The 18,264-nt window shown below is 39.4% G+C and overlaps 1 protein-coding gene and 1 long non-coding RNA gene across 3 annotated transcripts; both read left to right on the top strand.

The window, feature by feature from the left end:
* Positions 1-1,871: 1,871 nt before the first annotated feature.
* Positions 1,872-3,531, top strand: LOC123141611 (uncharacterized). Of its 2 annotated transcripts, XR_006470368.1 has the most exons (3): positions 1,872-2,769; positions 2,835-3,006; positions 3,185-3,531. It is a non-coding gene; the product is annotated as an uncharacterized lncRNA (long non-coding RNA). The 2 variants fall into 2 exon arrangements; XR_006470367.1 differs by lacking the exon at positions 3,185-3,531 and having other exon boundaries at positions 2,835-3,159.
* Positions 3,532-7,724: 4,193 nt separating this feature from the next.
* LOC123141612 (cytosolic sulfotransferase 5) lies at positions 7,725-9,339 on the top strand. The gene is made up of 2 exons (XM_044560708.1): positions 7,725-8,277; positions 8,540-9,339. The coding sequence occupies exons 1-2, from the start codon at positions 7,783-7,785 to the stop codon at positions 9,080-9,082; spliced, it is 1,038 nt and encodes a 345-aa protein (XP_044416643.1). The 5' UTR covers positions 7,725-7,782; the 3' UTR covers positions 9,083-9,339.
* The last annotated feature ends 8,925 nt before the right edge of the window (positions 9,340-18,264 follow it).

The following is an 18,264-nucleotide window of genomic DNA, read 5'->3' on the forward strand; positions in this document are numbered from 1 at the left end:
TCTCATGTCATAATACGCTTTTACAATTTGTAGAGACAAAATCGTAATATAAACGAGGTGGTACTGTAAGTTGCTAATGGAAACAATCAACGTGTCCGGCAGCTAAATCAGTATGGGCCACGTAAATCCACCTGGGCCAGAGAAATACTCTTGTGGGCCGCGAGCCCTGGGTTTCCAAAAAGACAGAAAAAAGTAATGTATGCGTATGGATCGAACTCACGACCTAACCTCAAGTCATCAAACCTGCCACCAGGTATGCTAGCTGAAGCCTCTCATGAGTTGTAGGATTGTTTGTTCATTAGTAATCCCACATCGCTCTTGTCGACCAAATCTCATCAACTTATATATGTACGACTGCGATATTAACAGACGGCGAGGTGACAGAGATTTGAGAAAAAGAGAACCTAACTAAGAAGAGAACGGAATAGACAACGAACGTCTGAGTACTCAGACGGGATAACAACGGAGGAGGAGCCATGGACGGCAATAGACCGGCTAAGCACAGATGGACGGACAAGAGCAGACGAGGAGCGGATTAGTAGGTACGAATGACGGTGGAATTGCTTCAGAGCATTAATTTGTGGCGCAGCACTTGGACGGGCAACAGCGGAGGGGAGCGTAGATACGCGACGGCGTTCATGGCATGGCCTCTACTGTCTACGTGGGCTAGCTGCTACTGCTATCGTTAACGCTGGGCTTAGGCCGTACAAAAGCTTCTCTATTTTCTTCATAATCCAGAAAACTTTTGGATTGTTTTAACGTCCAAAAATTTACTCAAAAGCCTTTTAAATTTTCAATGGCCTTATATGGATAATTAGAGAACTAAATAAAATATTTACATATTACACATAGTTAATATTTTCTATATTCTTTATAATTCAAAAAACTTATTGATTGTTTAAAGGTCCAAACTTTATTCAAAAGCCTTTTAAATTTTTAGTAGGCTTATATGGATCACTAAAGACCCAAACAAAATATTTACATATTACATGTAGTTAATATTTTCCCTTTGAAAATACAAAGTGAGTTTAAATTAAAGTACATTCAAACTACCAAAATGTTATTTTATTTTCGACGACCGTTGCGGCGCCAAAGCCGAACGTTGACGAGCGCGGAGGAGCTACACGGGAAGCCAGCTAGGCTGACCTAGGCACCGTCATTCTCAACGCTATCTCCAACTACGAGCGGGAGCCGCTTCCTACTACTCTTCGGAGAGATCCACAGTAAAGGAATTTCCTCATTTTGCCTTATTTATTTGGGTGTTTATCGATCCGAGTGCCGGGTGTTCATTTTCTTCCAACATTCTCCCTCTGTTCCTTTATATAAGATGTATTTATTTTTTAAAAAGTCAAACGAGTGCAAGTTTGACTAAGGTTTTAAAAATATATATTAATATTCACAATACGAAGTTTATATCATTTGATCCGTCATGAAAAGTAGTTTCGTATTTTACTCCTAGGTATTGCAGATATTGTTATTTTATTCTATAATCTTGACCAAACATTCAAATCGTTGATTTGCACGAAAACCAATACACCTTAAATTCTTGAAGGGAGCATGGCACATCAGTGGTGCCTGACCCCTCGAGGACATGATTGAGTAAATGATGCCATCCAGGCTACACACATTAGTTGGGCTCCCGTTGCATGGTATCCGTTAAAGCCCGTGCCATAGGCCAGAAGCCATCCTCGACCAGCTGGCACCCATACGGCACAGAGGATGGTATTTATTACTCCGGTCACTTTCCATTAATAAAGTTGTAAATAATTACCCACCACTGCCATCCATAAGTGGAAAAAACGTTTCGCTAAAGATCTGAAAAAAGACATTAGAAAAAGATCGAAAAGAGAAAGAGCTACCCGACCCAACCCTTCACGACCCTGCCTCCCAAAATCCCAATCCCATCTCGACTCCAGCGCACCGCCACCTCTTGCCCCGCCCCGCCCCGCCGGCGCTCCGCCTCCCGTCGCCGCACGCCGTTCCCCTCCCTCGCCGCGCCGCCGGACCGCCTACCATCGTCGCACGCTGCCATGGCCTACCCTGCCGCCGCGCCTACCCCTACCGCAACTGCCCCCACACCCGCGCCCATCACCGGCATCCATACGCGCGACCTGTTTCTCCGTCGCCGGGCGGCTGCAGGAGGTGGCCGGCGTCGCCCCGTCATCAAATCCCCTAGCCACTCGATCTCATCCGCCGCATGCTGGCTTCACGTACAGGATTGACACGCCCTATATCCGGCGACCCGCGGCTACTCCTCCCAGCCCCGGATCTGCTCTCCCGCCACCTGCGACCCACGGCTTCAATGATCCATGCCAAGGGATGACGACCAACTCGTCTGCCCCCTTCCCCGTGCAGCTGCCTCTGAGGCTGCAGCAGCCTTCGCACGAGGCCACTACGGCGCCACCTATGCTGTCCTGAAGTTCCGTCAGATTCGTCAATTTCAGTTTCATCAGTTTTCGTCAGATTAAGTTTCATCAGATTCAGAAAATTCAGTTTCGTCAAAGTTTCAGTTGTCAGTTAATTTCTCGCGCACGTTGGCGCTCGGCGCTCGACGTCGTCCACTTCCTCACATCACTCGAGCCCAAGTGCGTGCAAGTTACACCAGCCTTTGATTTATATATCTACCGTCCACCGATCAGTGACACGAAAAGGTTGGGCGCTCTGAGCTAGAACATAAGCTGATTGATGAGATGAATTAAAATGCTTCTGATTGGTTAGGCCCTCAATATTCCAAACTGAAGTCCAAGGAGGAAGGATCAGGAATAGCAGGTAAGAAGCCCATTACTTATTTGTCTTACAGGCACGCACGTGAACAAGGTGCTACATCGTTCCAGATTTCCAATGGACGCTGGTGTTGTTGGCTGACATCTCCGGGGCTGTACATCATGATGGTTACCAAGACACGACAACGATCTAAATGCTACAGACCTGAATGAGATAACATGACTGCAGGCCGTTGCTGATTTGCGTTCGAAGAGGTGCAACAACCAGATAGAAGCAACTGAGGTAATTGCCGATTGAAAAAAAATACATGATGCACTGATGGATTATCATGTATATAATGCCTGTTATTGGAAAGAGTGATGTTTTGCTCTGAACTTGTTGGTGTAAATTTTTGGCATTTTCCATTGCTCTTCAGTGCACTAAAGAATAGTGAAATCTTGGCATCCGATTCCTTTTGCAGGCTATGCTTTTAACTCAACCAAATCTGCATTGTTAGTTGCTCTTATAGTCTGTTTGTAGCTAATTGGGGGACAAACATGGGCAATGAGCAGCTTATTTTGATGACAGTGCAATCAAGGACTCACATGTTCACTGATGAATCTACCTCTATTTGGTACTGTGTATATACATGAAAATAGTAGCATCGTCTTTGCATGGTTCTTTTCCGAATCAGCAACACTTTATGAGGGTCTTCATCGGCAATGTACATAGTGATGCTTAACTGCTGGTTTGAATTATTTGGATGCTTCAGTTGTCAGACATGTATGTGCAGAGAGTTGAAGCTTTGAAATTACATAATATATCTAATGAATATGCATGTTTATTCATGGAACTATGCTCCATCTGTTTGATCAATTTGTTCGATGCATATGCTCATTCATGCGTTGTCATAGTGACTTGCCTGCGCTCATTGTTGATCGCGAAGAAGTGAGTTGGTCCAGAAATTGCAGCTGAGATGGAGCTCGGCAGGATGGCTAGACAGGCCCAGCTTGGTATTAGTCTTCTCTAAAATTCTATGTAGAAGTTTTTTCCTAGATCCAAGTACATTGTATTATTATTTTGCAGGTGTGATCCACAGAAGAGATCACATTTTCAGTCCAGTCATAAATGATTATAATTTATTTACTCATGTTCATACTAAATGTTTTTTAGCAAAGTTTATACTAAATGTTAAAAGGGTCAATCCACAAGATTGTCTGATCCCCGGTTCATTTTTGAACTATGTCCACGTGTTCTATCAAGGATCATTTTGTCGCATATGGAAATGACAAGCAATTTTCTTACCAGAATTATCATATTTGTAAGGTCGATCACCCATGGGTTCTGCACTTCACTAGAAATAATTTGTAGCCTTGACCTGATAAGTTATTGTTGTTGTATTATGAATTATTCATAGTACAAGACCAAATTTATAGTTTTAGTTTCATACAATTTTTTGTTCTTTGATAAATGAAGATTGTCATTGTCTTCTGTTTGCATGCCAGAATTTGGCGGTCCATTGTAACAATTTTTTGGCTTGATATTTATCTGTGTAGATGCGTGGGTTCAAGGATATTCTTTCTCCCGTTGCAACGCCTCCCGGCAACGTTTCGATGTTGTCGTGCCGTGCAGTCGGGTGTTTTGGGTTCGTTGTTTCGGTCGACAGGGCGTCTAGCACTTTCTTCGTAGCAAAACATGGGGGTTGTGCTTGCACATACAGTTCTTAGAAAAATTGAGTGCATGCTAAACTTTTTCTCTCCCGTTGCAACGCACGGGCATATATATGTGCTAGTTTTATATATATATATATATATATATATATATATATATATATAGGGATACTATTCATCACCCAGGGTGCAGAATAAGTTATTCTTCACCCGAGGTAATTTTACGATCATTTCATAATTAAATTACGTTTGGAATTCAAATAGTTACATTTTTATTGATCCACTACGTAAAATTTGGCATGAGAAAATAAAAATATAGGCCATAAGACAAGAAAAATTGCAGTTTATGTGTATTTTACACTATGTTTTTACGTTTGTAATTTTACATAACACAGAATATTTTTTACTATGATCATATATTTTTTTACGGTATCTTTTTACGTCGGAAATAAGACAAAACTTACGGAACGTAAAATTATGGTGTATTGATGGTAAAATAGAGGGGGGTGAAGAATAACTATTCCTCACCCAGGGTGACGAATAGTCAATCCCTATATATATATATATATATATATATATATATATATATAGGAAAAATCCATCCTACCACCTGGGGGTAGTTACCCCACATGTCATGTCTCATATACTACCATGTGATACCTTATGTACTACTTTATCATTCTAAATATGTTCATATACTATATATAAGATATTTCAAAGCAAGTTACATGAAAAAATTGCATATGAGCCCATAGTTTTTGTTATATTTATGAAATACGTACATATTTGTACGTATAAAAGAGTATGCTTAAAATATGGTACATACTACCTAAAAAGTAGTATATATACTACCTAAACATCGTTATATACTACATACTATACGTACATACTCGCGGTTTTGACAGATACTAAATACAATATACAAAACTCAAGTGGTGGTAACTACCACTGGTGGTACATAAAATTTGTCATATATATATATATATATTGACTATTCGTCACCCTGGGTGAGGAATAATTATTCTTCACCCCTCTCTATTTTACCATCAATGTACTGTAATTTTACGTTCCGTAAGTTTTGTCTTATTTCTGACGTAAAAAGAGACCGTCAAAAAATATATAATTGCCATAAAAAATATTTTATGTTATGTAAAATTACAAACGTAAAAACATAGTGTAAAATATATATAAACTCCAAATTTTCTTGTCTTATGACCTATATTTTTATTTTTTATATCAAATTTTACGTAGTGAATCAATAGGAATGTAACTATTTGAATTTTAAATGTAATTTATTTTTTATACCAAATTTTACGTAGTGAATCAATAGGAATGTAACTGTTTGTGAATATTGATATATACACACGTATTAGGTATAGAATAGCTAACCTTCATTAAACTATTTCTCCTAATATGCAAGCATGTCACCTCACTATTAAACTATTTCTCCTAACATGCAAGCATGCTAACTCACCAGGTAACATAGACGAAAACGGATCCATCTCAATATGGAACCATTCATAGAAAAAGTCGCAACTCAACATGCAAACATGTATAAGAATTTCTATTCTCTTATGTTATTCATACTTCATAATTTTTTACAACTATATAATAATTACACCCAATAAATCATATGTACTTTTATATTCAGTTCTCGTATTATTGCTTTAAATAATTATTTTTAAAATATCATTTCAAATATTCATGTTTCATACAATCAAATATCATTAAAACATATTACAAACATATTTTCACAATAACGTGGTATCACCTATCACCTCTGACTTAATATAAGATGTTTTTTTGGCACTGTGGTTGTGTAAAAAAACCCTCTTATATTGTTATTGAGGCAGTAGTTAATTAAGTACACGCAGACGGCACATCCCGGACGGTGAATACCCTATTTCGAATCGCATCCATCCATTGACTCAAATCTCCTTTTGATTCTAGCATACAGTTGAGTAATCAACATTAAGAAAGTTCGTGGTTGCTCTTCTTTATCGAAAATAAGGCTCGTGGTTGCCCTTGCTCCAATTTCAAATTGAAAGAACCCAGTGTGGTAGTATTCTAATCCCATGCCGATGCATGCATGTCTATCCTTCCGACCGAAAATAATTCTGAAATAATTCCAAAGCAGACAGTCGCATCGCTTCTATTTTTTCTTTTCAAAAAGAAGGTTTTAACCCTGGCCTCCGCATTATTATGATTCACACAACTATTAATATCAACTTCTCCCTTGTTTCGAAATAAGTATCTCAACCTTAATATAACGTTGTACTAAAATTAGTACAAAGTAGAGATACTTATTTTAGAATGAATGAAGTATTAAAGAGAGTACAAAATAGAGACAACATCGGTAGAACCACTACAAGAAAATATAAATAAACACCTACAACTAAGTTCTTCCGCAGCGGCACTTTCAATAAGGGGTAACACATCGGTATTACTCTACACAAGCCCATCCTCTTAGAAACTGATTGTTCTTTTGTGGCTTCCTTTCTAGGAAACGGTTATTTGGACAGGTCTTCCCTAGTTGATCTGAAGATGGAAGCATTGAGCATTTCGAGGTTGATGACAAGTTTCAAGATTTCCAAGATTAACAGAAGGGCCAATAGGGTGGCGCATGAAATTGCTAAATTCAGTTTTGTTAATAGGTCTGATAGTGTGTCTTAATAGTGTTCCGCCCTGCGTGGCTGAAGTTGTAATAGACGATTGTATGAACATTTTTAATTAATTAATATATGGGAGGGGTTTTAAAAAAAAAGGGGCAACACATGCTCGCACCGTTGTTGTCACATTCGACCAATGAGTAAGGATTTTCATCCTGATTGTCAAAATCAACCACTTAAGGTTGGTACATTAAACTACAAGGTAATACATTCAACAAGGTAACGACACAAGTTCATCACTGATGAGTCTGGCCAATAAAATCCATGACAAGAATTTTCACCTGGACATGGATTAGCGTTTCAAATATCATCTTGAAGATAGATCTTTTGAGTCAAGCCAGCCAGTACTCCCCAGCCAGCCCCAAAACAGTAAGCATCACCTTATTTAATCTGCACTCACTGTCTCCTAGACGATGCATCAATCTTATTTTTGGTGGTCAAATTAATGGCCCCAACTCCCAAGGATTCAACAGGATAGCACAGAATCATATCATCCCTTGTGCAATTATTTAGTGCACAAAACAGCTAAGTCAACGATTTGCTGAGTTCACCAAGCGATCCTTTCATCAATCCGCAAGAAAGGAACAATGTGGTGGAGACTAAGAGAGTGTACGGCTTTACTACGAGCTAGCAGTATAAAACTAGTAAAGCTATTGCTACTCAATACACAACCGGGCCCTGTATTACACTACAGCACCGCGCCTACACGCAACGATTTACGATTAGCCTAGCGACTCGGCATGGCTACTGTCTTCCCCCGTGACGCCGGCGTCTCCACGCCGGAAGCCGACGAGGCTAAGAAAATCTACGATGAAGCACGGCGAGTGGTGTCCACCTACGAGACTGTTCCCAGTCCCAGCGGAACCCTGCAGGATTACTGCCGCCACCCCAGCGGCTGGTGCATAACCCTGCCGATCATGGTGAGCTCCATGGTCGCAGAGCAGCACTTTGAGGCGCGTGGCACCGACGTGCTCCTTGTTACGATGCCCAAGTCCGGGACTACCTGGATCAAGGCCCTCCTCTATGCTGCGGCCCACCGCACTGACGACACATCATCGTCCATACTCCGGCAGCTCGCCTCCCACAACTCCCACCAGCTCGTTCCTTTCCTCGAGGCCCAGGTCTACACCAAGGACCAGATTCCAGACCTGAGCTCGCTTCCCGCGCCACGGCTCTTCGCCACGCACATCCCGGCTGAGTCGCTGCCACCCTCCGTTGTGGCGTCCGGCTGCAAGGTACGTACGTTTTCTACGAGTGAAGCGCACTATAGTCCCTAAATTACTTCATTCAAGGGTGTCGTGTAAGTCCTCAAACTATGAAAATTGACATTCAAATTCTTGAAATGTAATAAGTGTGTCTCTGAATTGTATTTCGGGGATTTGGATGGCGATTTTCATAGTCCAAGGTCTAACGTGACACCCAGAAACAATTCAGGGACCTGAGCAGAAAACAACATTAATGTCTTGCGACAATTACATAGTAGCATCATGCATGCAGGTGGTGTACTTGTGCCGGGACCCCAAGGACTGCTTCGTGTCTCTCTGGCACTTTATGAACAAGTTCACCCCATGGGACATCGACGAGGCACACGGCCGGTTCTGCGAGGGTGTCTCGTTGTATGGGCCATTTTGGGAGCACGTGCTGAGCTACTGGCGTTGGCACGTCGACCGACCGGGTCAGGTGCTCTTCCTGACTTACGAGGAGCTCAGCGCCGACCCGCTCGGCCAACTGAGGCGCCTAGCCGAGTTCATTGGGCGCCCCTTCACGCCGGGGGAGCAGGAGGCGGGAGTGGACAGGGAGATTGCGGAGGCATGTGCCATGAAAAGCATGGTCAACCAGGAGGTGAACCAGTCCAGGACGACCGAAATCGTTGAGATGCCGATTCCCAACGGGATCTTCTTCCGGCGAGGCGTGGTCGGAGACTGGACCAACTACCTCACGCCGGAGATGGCAGGAAGGATCGATGAGATTACCAAGAGCAAGTTTGAAGGATCCGGCCTCATGCTGCCGAAAACAATCTCGGAAATCTCAAAGATCTAGCATCCCTCCGTCGTGTTTGATGTTTGAAATCGTTCACCTTTTTTTTCTCTTGTTGTAAACTGCACCCTGCTGGCACTGGCTTGGCTGAATAAAAAAAGCTTGCATTGTTCTTGTTGATCAAACGAAATACCAGCTGGCGAGTTGTTGATGTTACGGAAAAGGCCTGCTTAGTCTTAGGTATTTTTCTTATCGGTTTAATTGTGATCAAATGTGTTTGTACTCTGCTTAATTATTAATAAAAATGATTGTATGCATCACAATAATACAGAGGCCAAGGGACTCAACTTCATTTTCCAAAACAAGAGAATACTAACCTGCTCCGAATGATCTTCTACATGATTAAGCACGATGGCGCCACAAGTCAAAGGACGCCAAGATCAAGCTGTATAGTATTTTCCAGTTCAACAAAATAAGCGAATCAAAAGTTTCAACTGGTATGAGCATTGTGTTCATCGTGAAATAAAAAAGTAAAAAAACAACACGGCGTCATATCTCGGAAAATCCTATATGCCGCTCGCTGCGTCAAACTGCCGGCGCTTCGCACAGGCGAGCGACCGAGCAGCGACGCAACGGCCGGCACATTTAACCGTTCCAACGCTCCCGGTTTTGGGAACCTTCTAGGGGTTCCCAGCTGGTTTTGGGAACCTTCTAGAAGGTTCCTGAACCGGTTTTTATTTTCCTTTCTTTTTCTATTTCTGTGTTGTTTTTATTCTATTTTACTTATTTATTTGTTTTTTCTTTTTTGTTTTTCAAGTTTATGTTTCTTTTTCAAAAAAATGTTCGTGCTCTTAAAAATTGTTCAAAATTTCTAAAAATGTTTGTGTTTTCAAATTTTGTTCATAAATTCAAAAACTGTATGCATTTTTCAAAAATTGTTCGGGAATTTTCAAAAAATATTTGTTCATAAATTCAAAAACTGTATGAATTTTGTTCAAAATGTTTTTGTTCAAAATATTCACAAATTTAAAAAAAAATCGGGATTTCAAAAAATATTCCCGTTTCAAAAATTGTTCGCAATTTTCAAAAAATGTTCATGAATTTCTTAACATTTTCGTTTTTATTTTATTTTTCATTTTTTTTCTTGTTTATTTTTCAAGTTTATTTTTCTTTTCGAACTTGTTCAAAAATTCAAATATTTGTTCGGAATTTCCAAAAGAAAATCGTTTTGAAATTTGTTCACAAATTCAAAAAATGTTCGTGTTTAAAAAAATGTTCAGAATTTCAAAAAATGTTTGTGGTTTCAAAATTTTGTTCAAAAAATCAAAAAAAAAAAATCTCGTTTTCTAAATTTGTTCATAAATCAAAAATTGTTCGGGGAGCTTCAAATAATGTTTGCGCTTTTAAAATTTGTTCAGAATTTCAAAAATGTTCCCGTTTTCAAAAAATGGTCCTGTTTTAAAAAACACTCGTCCTTATAAAAAAGAAATCGCATTTTTTAAGGAAATGTTTTCGTTTCTCCCGAACATGTTTTCATATGTGAACGCAACTTTGAGTTCTTATAACGTTCGCGCTACTTGCAAATAGTTAGACATGTCTAGTCTAGTGGCGGGACGAATTCACCTGGTATCCGAGGTCGTGGGCTCGAATCCCTGCGCCGTCTCTTCCTTGCTTGCAGAGAATACCTTACTGAAAACTGCTTGTCATTTCCTTCTGCTCCTCGTTGGGTTCGACATTCTTACTTATCAAAAAGGCTACGATAGATCCCCTACACTTGTGGGTCATCAAGACTCTTTTCTGGCGCCGTTGCCGGGGTGTGAAGCGCCTTTGATAGGTGGAATGTGGTAAGGAAAAATTTACATAGTGTGCTGAAATTTACTGTCACTTGTTACTATGGAAAGTAATCCTTTGAGGGGCTTGTTCGGGGTATCTTCACCCCGACCAGTTGAGCAAATAGTTGCTCCTCAACCTACTGAACCTACTGAAAATGTTTACTTTGAGATTCCTTCGGGTATGATAGAGAAACTGCTAGCTAATCCTTTTGCAGGAGATGGAACATTGCATCCCGATTTACACTTAATCTATGTGGATGAAGTTTGTGGATTATTTAAGCTTGCAGGTATGCCCGACGATGTTATCAAGAAGAAGGTCTTCCTTTTATCTTTGAAGGGAGATGCATTGACATGGTATAGGCTATGTGATGATATGGGATCATGGGACTACAAGCGATTGAAATTGGAATTTCATCAGAAGTTTTATCCTATGCATCTTGTTCATCGTGATCGTAATTATATATATAATTTTTGGCCTCGCGAAGGAGAAAGCATCGCTCAAGCTTGGGGGAGGCTTAAGTCAATGTTATATTCATGCCCCAATCATGCGCTCTCAAGAGAAATGATTATTCAAAAATTTTATGCTCGGCTTTCTGACAACAATCGCTCCATGCTCGATACTTCTTGTACTGGTTTTTTTATGATGAGGACTATTGAATTCAAATGGGATTTATTGGAAAGAATTAAACGCAACTCTGAAGATTGGGATCTCGACGAAGGTAAGGAGTCAGGTATAACACCTAAGTTTGATTGTGTTAAATCTTTTATGGATACCGAGGTTTTCCGTAAATTTAGCACTAAATATGGACTTGACTCTGAGATAGTAGCTTCTTTTTGTGAATCCTTTGCTACTCATGTTGATCTCCCTAAGGAGAAGTGGTTTAAATATAATCCTCCCGTTGAATTAAAAGTAGTTGCACCTATTAAAGTTGAAGAAAAGACTATCACTTATAATGATCCTGTTGTTCCTACTGCTTATGTTGAGAAACCACCTTTCCCTGTTAGATTAAAGGATCATGCTAAAGCTTTAACTGTAGTCAACAAAAGTAATATTAGGACACACAAACCTCCTGAGCAAGTTAAAGTTGAACCTAATATTGCTATGGTTAAAGATCTCTTGGCTGATAATATTGATGGGCATGTTATTTATTTCAGTGAGGAAACTGCTAGAATTGCCAAACCTGGTGCTAAAGATAAACATAGACCTGTTGTAGGCATGCCTGTTATTTCTGTTAAGATAGGAGATCATTGTTATCATGGCTTGTGTGATATGGGTGCTAGTTCTAGTGCAATACCTATTTCTTTATATCAAGAAATTATGCATGATATCGCACCCGCTGAGTTAGAAGAAATAGATGTTACCATTAAGCTTGCCAATAGAGATACTATTTCACAGATTGGGATTGTTAGAGATATTGAAGTCTTGTGTGGGAAGGTCAAATATCCTGCTGATTTTCTTGTTCTTGGTTCCCCACAAGATAGCTTTTGTCCCATTATATTCGGTAGACCCTTCTTGAATACTGTCAATGCTAGGATAGACTGCGAAAAGGATGTTGTTACTATTGGTTTGGATGATATGTCTCATGAGTTTAATTTCTCTAAATTTCATAGACAACCTCGTGATGAGGAGTTGCCTAGTAAGGATGAAATTATTGGTCTTGCTTCTATTGTTGTGCCTCCTAATGATCCTTTAGAACAAAATTTGCTTGACCATGAAAATGATATTTTTATTAATGAAAGAAGGGAAATAGATGAAGTATTCTTTAAACAGGGACCTATTCTGAAACATAATTTGCCAGTTGAAATCCTAGGGGATCCTCCACCACCCAAGGGTGATCCCGTGTTTGAGCCTAAACCTTTACCTGATACTCTTAAATATGCTTATCTTGATGAAAAGAAGATATATCATGTTATTATTAGTGCTAACCTTTCAGAGAAGGAGGAAGAGAAATTATTGAAAACTCTGAAGAAGCACCGAGCTGCTATTGGGTATACTCTTGATGATCTTAAGGGCATTAGTCCCACTCTATGTCAACATAAAATAAATTTGGAGAAAGATGCCAAACCAGTTATTGATCACCAACGACGGATAAATCCGAAGATGAAGGAAGTGGTAAGAAAGGAAATACTAAAGCTCCTTGAGGCAGGTATTATTTATCCCGTTGCTGATAGTCAGTGGGTAAGTCCTGTCCATTGTGTCCCTAAGAAGGGATGCATTACTGTCGTTCCTAATGATAAAAGATGAACTGATCCCTCAAAGAATTATTACAGGTTATAGGATGGTAATTGATTTTCGCAAATTAAATAAGGCTACTAAAAAAGACCATTACCCCTTACCTTTTATTGATCAAATGCTAGAAAGATTATCCAAACATACACATTTTTGCTTTCTAGATGGTTACTCTGGTTTCTCTCAAATACCTGTGTCAGTTGATGATCAAGCAAAGACCACTTTTACTTGCCCTTTCGGTACTTTTGCTTATAGACGTATGCCTTTTGGTTTATGTAATGCACCCGCTACCTTTCAAAGATGCATGATGGCTATATTCTCTGACTTTTGTGAAAAGATTTGTGAGGTCTTCATGGATGATTTCTCCGTTTATGGATCCTCTTTTGATGATTGCTTGAGCAACCTTGATCGAGTTTTGCAGAGATGTGAAGAAACTAATCTTGTCTTGAATTGGGAGAAGTGCCACTTTATGGTTAATGAAGGCATTGTCTTGGGGCATAAAATTTCTGAAAGAGGTATTGAAGTTGATAAAGCTAAAGTTGATGCTATTGAAAAGATGTCGTGTCCTAAGGACATCAAAGGTATAAGAAGTTTCCTTGGTCATGCCGGTTTTTATAGGAGGTTCATTAAGGACTTCTCAAAAAATTCTCGGCCTTTGACTAATCTCTTACAAAAAGATATACCTTTTGTCTTTGATGATGATTGTGTAGAAGCATTTGAAATACTTAAGAAAGCATTAATTTCTGCACCCATCGTTCAGCCACCTGATTGGAATTTACCTTTTGAAATCATGTGTGATGCTAGTGATTATGCTGTAGGTGTTGTTCTAGGGCAAAGAGTTGATAAGAAATTAAATGTTATTCAATATGCTAGTAAAACTCTAGACAGTGCCCAGAGAAATTATGCTACTACCGAAAAAGAATTTTTAGCAGTTGTATTTGCTTGTGATAAGTCCAGACCTTATATTGTTGATTCTAAAGTAACTATTCATACTGATCATGCTGCTATTAAATATCTTATGGAAAATAAAGATGTTAAGCCTAGGCTTATTAGATGGGTTCTCTTGCTACAAGAATTTGATTTGCATATTATTGATAGAAAGGGAGCTGAGAACCCCGTTGCAGATAACTTGTCTAGGTTAGAAAATGTTCTTGATGACCCACTACCTATTGATGATAGCTTTCCTGATGAACAACTGAATGTCATAAATGCTTCTCGTACTGCTCCATGGTATGCTGATTATGCTAATTACATTGTTGCTAAATTTATACCACCTAGTTTCACATACCAGCAAAAAAAAGTTTTTCTATGATTTAAGACATTACTTCTGGGATGACCCACATCTTTATAAAGAAGGAGTAGATGGTGTTATTAGGCGTTGTGTACCTGAGCATGAACAGGAACAGATCCTACGCAAGTGTCACTCCGAGGCTTATGGAGGGCACCACGCTGGAGATAGAACTGCACATAAGGTATTGCAATCTGGTTTTTATTGGCCTACTCTCTTCAAAGATGCCCGTAAGTTTGTCTTATCTTGTGATGAATGTCAAAGAATTGGTAATATTAGTAGACGTCAAGAAATGCCTATGAATTATTCACTTGCTATTGAACCATTTGATGTTTGGGGCTTTGATTATATGGGACCGTTTCCTGCCTCTAATGGATATACACATATTTTAGTTGCTGTTGATTATGTTACTAAGTGGGTAGAAGCTATTCCAACTAGTAGTGCTGATCATAACACTTCTATTAAGATGCTTAAAGAAGTTATTTTTCCGAGGTTTGGAGTCCCTAGATATTTAATGACTGATGGTGGTTCACATTTCATTCATGGTGCTTTTCGTAAAATGCTTGCTAAGTATGACGTTAATCATAGAATTGCATCTCCATATCACCCACAGTCTAGTGGTCAAGTAGAATTGAGTAATAGAGAACTCAAATTAATTTTGCAAAAGACTATTAATAGATCTAGAAAGAATTGGTCCAAGAAACTTGATGATGCATTATGGGCCTATAGAACTGCATATAAAAATCCTATGGGTATGTCTCCGTATAAAATGGTTTATGGAAAAGCATGTCACTTACCTCTCGAACTAGAACATAAGGCATATTGGGCTATTAAAGAGCTCAGTTATGATTTTAAACTTGCCGGTGAGAAGAGGTTATTTGACATTAGCTCACTTGATGAATGGAGAACCCAAGCCTATGAGAATGCCAAGTTGTTTAAAGAAAAAGTTAAAAGATGGCATGACAAAAGGATACAAAAACGTGAGTTTAATGTAGGTGATTATGTGTTGCTATACAACTCTCGTTTAAGATTTTTTGCAGGGAAACTCCTCTCTAAATGGGAAGGTCCTTACGTTATCGAGGAGGTCTATCGTTCCGGTGCCATAAAAATCAACAACTTCGAAGGCACAAATCCGAAGGTGGTGAACGGTCAAAGAATCAAACATTATATCTCAGGTAATCCCATAAATGTTGAAACCAACATTATTGAAACCGTAACCCCGGAGGAATACATAAGGGACACTTTCCAGAACGTCTCGGACTCCAAAAAGGAATAGGTACGTGATACGGTAAGTAAACCGACTCCAAAACAGTCCCAATGGCAATTTTCCTCCGTTTTGGAATATTTAGAAAAATAGAAAAATAAGAAGCAGTCCGGGAAGGACACGAGGCTTCCACGAGGGTGGGAGGCGCGCCCTACCCCCCTGGGCGTGCTCCCTGCCTCGTGGGCACCTTGTGCGCTCTCCGGACTCGGTTTTCTTGCACGATACGTATTTTGGTCGGTAAAAATTCATTATATATTCTCCCGAAGGTTTTGACTCCTGTATCACGCAAATATCCTCTGTTCTTGTTTCGAGCTGTTTCTGCCGTAGATTAGAGCAAGATGTCATCTCAGGATTCTGACGGAGAGAGCTATATCTCACACCTCACTGCTGACCCCAAGACCTATGGAGATTTATCTCCTTGTGGTCGAACTACGGATGAGGAGGAGGATGCTCATTTGATGAAGATCAAAGATTCAAGTTCGGAAGAGGAAGATGTCCCTCTACCTCAACCTTGGGATATGCACGTGAAGTTTAAGAAGTCTAGTCTCCCTAAAAGGGCTAAACTATCTAACAACCGATCTATTCCTTCTCGTTTTCGGCAGAAAAGCAAAGGAGATTTATGCGACAAAATCTTGAAGCTGGAATCGGAGGTCAATGATTTAAAGGAGGAAATCGCTCTTCTCAATTATAACATGAAGATGGACGACAAGCCCACATCATCAACAACTCCACCACCCTCTTCACCGGTAAAGGAGATCTAATCACATGGGTATGGGCACTCCCCTTGGCAACTGCCAAGCTTGGGGGAGGTGCCCCGGTATCGTATCACCATCACACTCCTATCTTTACCGTTTTTCTTAGCTCGATCCTTTTGGTATTATCTTGATCTAGTAGAAGAAAGTTTTAGTATGATTTAGTTTTGAGTTTTCCTCTATGATCCTTTTATGTAATCGAGTCCGTGAGCTATATATAATAAAGATTAGTGTTGTGTCAAGGGCTTGATTATCTTGCTATGATCTTGAGTGAATAAAAGAAAAAGAAAGAATAAAAAGAAATAAAGAGATCATATTGATCTTATGAAGAGTAATGACTTCACATAGAGAGAGAATGATGATTAAAAGTTGTTGAGAGTTGACAAACATAGTTTTGGTCATCGTTGCAATTAATAGGAAGTAATAAAGAAAGAGAGGTTTCACATATAAATATACTATCTTGGACATCTTTTATGATTGTGAGCACTCATTAAAATATGACATGCTAAAGAGTTGATGTTGGACAAGGAAGACAACGTAATGGGTTATGTTTTCTTATATCTGAGATAAAGTATATTGTCACTGATCATCCAACATGTTGAGCTTGCCTTTCTCCCTCATGCTAGCCAATTCGTCGCACCAAGTAGAGATACTACTTGTGCTTCCAAATACCCTTGAAACCAGTTTTGCCATGAGAGTCCACCATATCTACCTATGGATTGAGTAAGATCCTTCAAGTAAGTTGTCATCGGTGCAAGCAATAAAAATTGCTCTCTAAATATGTATGACTTATTAGTGTGGGAGGAAATAAACTTTATACGATCTTGTGATGTGGAAGAAATAAAAGCGATGGACTGCATAATAAAGGTCCATATCACAAGTGGCAATATAAAGTGACGTTCTTTTGCATTAAGATTTCGTGCATCCAACCATGAAAGTGCATGACAACCTCTGCTTCCCTCTGCGAAGGGCCTATCTTTTACTTTTATCTTCTACCTTATGCAAGAGTCATGGTGATATTCACCTTTCCTTTTTACATTTTATCCTTTGGCAAGCACATTGTGTTGGAAAGATCCTGATATATATATCCAATTGGATGTAAGTTGGCATGAACTATTATTGTTGACATTACCCTTGAGGTAAAAGGTTGGGAGGCGAAACTATAAGCCCCTATCTTTCTCTGTGTCCGATTAAAACTCCGTAACCACAAGTATTGCGTGAGTGTTAGCAATTGTGAAAGACTAAATGATAGTTGAGTATGTGGACTTGATGAAAAGCACTTATGTTGACTCTTTCTGATGTTATGATAAATTGCAATTGCCTCAATGACTGAGATTATAGTTTGTTAGTTCTCAGTGAAGTTTCTGATTTATACTTGACATTGTGGATATATTGTTACTTTAGCATAAGAAATCATATGACAATATATATATATATATATATATATATATGTGTTGCTGTTATAAGAACGATCATGATGCCCTCATGTCCGTATTTTATTTTATCGACACCTCTATATCTAAACATGTGGACATATTAATTGTTATCGGCTTCCGCTTGAGGACAAGCGAGGTCTAAGCTTGGGGGAGTTGATACGTCCATTTTGCATCATGCTTTTATATCGATATTTATTGCATTATGGGCTGTTATTACACATTATGTCACAATACTTATGCCTATTCTCTCTTATTTTACAAGGTTTACATGAAGAGGGAGAATGCCGGCAGCTGGAATTCTGGGCTGGAAAAGGAGCAAATATTAGAGACCTATTCTACACAACTCCAAAAGTCCTGAAACTCCACAGAAGTCATTTTTGAAAATAATAAAAAATACTGAGCGAAGAAAATATCAGAGGGGGCCCACACCCTGGCCACGAGGG

This window comes from Triticum aestivum, chromosome 6D (assembly GCF_018294505.1).
Source record: "Triticum aestivum cultivar Chinese Spring chromosome 6D, IWGSC CS RefSeq v2.1, whole genome shotgun sequence".
NCBI lineage: Eukaryota > Viridiplantae > Streptophyta > Magnoliopsida > Poales > Poaceae > Triticum > Triticum aestivum.